General features: G+C 42.1%; 1 protein-coding gene across 1 annotated transcript; it reads right to left on the reverse strand.

Annotated features, from left to right (window-relative positions):
• Positions 1-252: 252 nt before the first annotated feature.
• On the reverse strand, positions 253-3598 carry LOC310993204 (kelch-like protein 10; the record flags this gene model as incomplete). The annotated part of the gene is made up of 5 exons (XM_083981519.1): positions 253-615; positions 1017-1166; positions 1267-1884; positions 2368-2851; positions 3462-3598. 5 exons carry the CDS (start codon positions 3596-3598, stop codon positions 253-255), a joined length of 1752 nt encoding a protein of 583 aa, XP_083837645.1.

The raw sequence follows: 3598 nt of genomic DNA on the forward strand, positions 1-3598 counted from the left end.
TACAGCAGATTGTTTTGGAAAAATGTCGCAGAGGGCAGAGAGCTAGATTTACCAGGAACCAGGTAGCTACCAGGACTTTCTATTTGTTCTGTAACTGTCCCCTCTGGAACAAACCCTCAGTCTGCTTCCTTGTTAAATGTCAAACATACAAGTTCTTAAACTGAAACACTATAGAAATCAGAACATAAACAACAATTTAATGCTCAAAAGAAATATATTTCATTTTTAGGTCTTGCCAGATGCCAAAAAATGTTACAAAGCGTCTTCAAACTCTAAGTTTTCGGTTTCCAAATGGAAATATGGCAAGCTGTCACGAGGGTAAGCATAGTTGCTCAAGTTGGGGAGGCCATACACCACACAGCAGCTGAGGGCACTGCGGTAGATCTCCATCCCACAGGCTGAAGTCCACTGATCTGTCGCAGCGTCATAGTACTCCGTTCTATAGCTGGTGCTGGAGCCATTGAAGCCTCCAATAGCAAAGAGATGATCATCGATCACTTCGATGCCAAAGTTGCTGCGTGGGGTCAACATCTGGGACACATTGTTCCAGGAGTCGGTCTGGGGGCTGTAGGCCTCAACCGTCTGCAAACGGGCGTTGCCGTCAAAGCCACCAACCTGGGGAGGAGAAGTAGAGTAATGGAGTCAGAAAGCAGTTGGATTAGCTAATGAATAAATTCCACATTCACAAAGTATTTTTAATCTCCCTTCCATGTTATAATGATTAATACTGTAGGCAGTTTTTACTTAGCTGGTTAAAATCTCTACATATGCTGAATGGATTGGCACAAAAAGTGGTGACTTGATGATGGTGACCCCGTGACTTTCGCTCTAGTGCCACCATGAGGCTGACATTTGTGGTTTTGAGTAAAAAGTCTTGATATGTATTGATCAGGTTGCCATAACATTTGTTGCAAACATTAATGTCTTCAATGCAACACAGGTAGAATTAACACAAACTAATTTCACATTTGACACATTTCAAGTGTATGATTGTAAGCAGTGTTTCATGTTCTTACTGCAAACACATGGTCTGCATAGGCAATGACCCCGATTCCACTGCGCCTGCTTTCCATGGGGGCGGTCAGTGTCCATTGGTTCAATTCTGGAGAGTAGTATTCAGCTGTGTGTAGGCATTCATTCCCATTGAAACCGCCACAAATGTAAACCTGAAAACAAAAGGAGGACGGTATATAAAATTGGTTTTCAGCTAGTGACTATTACATTCAGAAATGTTTCAACAGTGTTAAAAGAAAATGAATCACCAACCCTGCCATGGAGTGTTGTGCAGCTGGCGTCGCTCCTTTGTTCATTCATATCTGCAATAAGAGTCCACTGGTTGGTTTCCGGGTTGTAGCGCTCTGCACTGCTGAGTCGAAAATGTCCATTGTATCCTCCCATGGCATAGATGAACCCGTTCAGCACTGTGACGCTCACATAGCAGCGACGATAGTTCATTGGTGCCACTTCCCGCCATGTGTTGGTGGTCGGGTCAAACCTGCGCACACTGTTGAAATGCTCCACCCTGTCAAAGCCGCCAACGCAGTAGACATACCCACCAAGGAAAGCCACGCCATGATATGCACGTGGACGCTCCAAATTGTTTGTCACGTTTAACCAGCGGTCAGCTCTGAAATCGTAGGCCTCAATGCCGTTAGTTGGATCACCTCCGCTCCAGCCACCAATAGCAAACAAGACGGCGTTGGGTAGACGAGGACGGACTTCAGGGTTACGGAAACTGGGCACTGGGGGACTGTTTGTGATGATGTGATACAAGGTTTCAAAGGCAGTGTGGGTCATTTGAAGGCACTCAGCGTTGTTCCTCACCAGGTCACTGGACAATATATGGACCCTGAGGTACTCTGCACTTGTCAAGGCCAGACGAACCTACACAGGATGAACAACAATATCTAACTGTACTTCAGCTATGGGGACTGTAGTATATTGTAAGAATAAGTGTCTAAACAGATGCTCTGCATGTTAATATTTATGAATATTTTTACCCATGTATGCTGATTTACTCAAATTTTATCTTCATGTGACATAAACAAATCCCATAAAAACAGCAAAAACAACAATGTTTCAACAATCAGTTTTTCAGAACTTTGTCCTACTTCTACTAAAAAAATAAAATGAAAGTAATAATAAAAAACTATGAATAAAAAAACTAGATTATTCGCTAAAACAGATGGGTACATCAGTTTTTAGCAAATGTTCCCACAGGACTATTTGGACTTTTTCTGAAGCCGACAATTATTGTTTTTCCCCAAATGGACCAAGTTTAGTATCAAAGCATCATCATCAGCACCATCAGTGAATCTCTGGAGATGTAAATCTGGACTAAATGTAAAGACAGAAAAATTATTGCACCTTAGAATAAAGTGCAGCCATATGTCCTTCTCGCTCTTCAGGCATGTGGGTGATCCAGCGAATGATGGCCTCATACACAGTTGACTCCTTTCTTACATTGAGGTCATCTCTCCCAATCATCTCAAGGAGTTCCTCCACAGTGAGCTGCAGGAACTCTTGGCAGGGAACAACCTCGTCAAAGTGGTCAATGATGTAGCGGTAGGCCTTGAGCTGCAGCTCAGGGCTGTGGCAGATGTGTGTGAGCTTCCAGACACCGATGCAGTTCTCTGGGCTGAGCTTCTCACTGATGAAGCTGGAGCAGGTTTTCACAACGTCTGTTATATTGAACTTATCAGCGGCCATCATCAGTTCCTGTACATTGTCGTCCGTCACAGAAACACAGCCAGTGTATGCAAACTGTATGATTTGCTGTAACATGTCAGGAGACACGTCGAATACGGTGGAGACCCTGCAGTCTGGGGTCTGCCAGCGAGTGAAGAGAGCCCTGAGGGTGAGGATGGAGGCACAACAGAAGAGCGAAATAAATACTAAATCTTTTGACAGTGACAATAATACAGTAAACTCCTTTGAGAAGTTATAAACAGCAGTGAAAATGGCATGAAGCTTTAAAGTCAATGAACACTTAAAAACAACATTATAACAGTCTGGTTTTATCATGTTAAATCAAGCGAATAATTGACTAATGTGTAAGTTAAAGCATAGCTTAACATAACTGTCAAGTGTTCACGCAGTTCACGATTTAGTTCAGTTTTTTTCAACAATAACTGTCTGTACTGAATTGATTGATTTGGCAGATTTCTGAACAATAAAATCAGCTTAAAAATAGTTGTATGGGACAAATACTGATACATAGGCTATACAGTCAAAATTAATTTCCATGTGACTCACTGAAAAGAAATATCAACAAACTTCCTAAATATAACGTAACTATAGTCTCCACTCAAACACCCCCAAATATGTCATTGTAGATTTAACTCTGTTGAGAGTTTTTTCTCATACTTACATTGCTGAAACAAAACTAAGTGTTGTTCTGGTTATTTAAGGTATATACCGGTATCCTTCTACTTCCCTCTTTAGATCAGTTATCAACTCACCTGAAGTAAGGGCTGCAGTTACAGAGGATGATCTTGTGGACTGGAAACTCGACATCCTCAGCTTTAAGGACTGTGTCGCAAAATATCCCATCCAGACGGAGATCATTGTACACCGAGCTGGAGTTTTCTAAAGACAT

Source organism: Trachurus trachurus (genome assembly GCF_905171665.1).
Source record: "Trachurus trachurus genome assembly, chromosome: 11".
Taxonomy (NCBI): domain Eukaryota; kingdom Metazoa; phylum Chordata; class Actinopteri; order Carangiformes; family Carangidae; genus Trachurus; species Trachurus trachurus.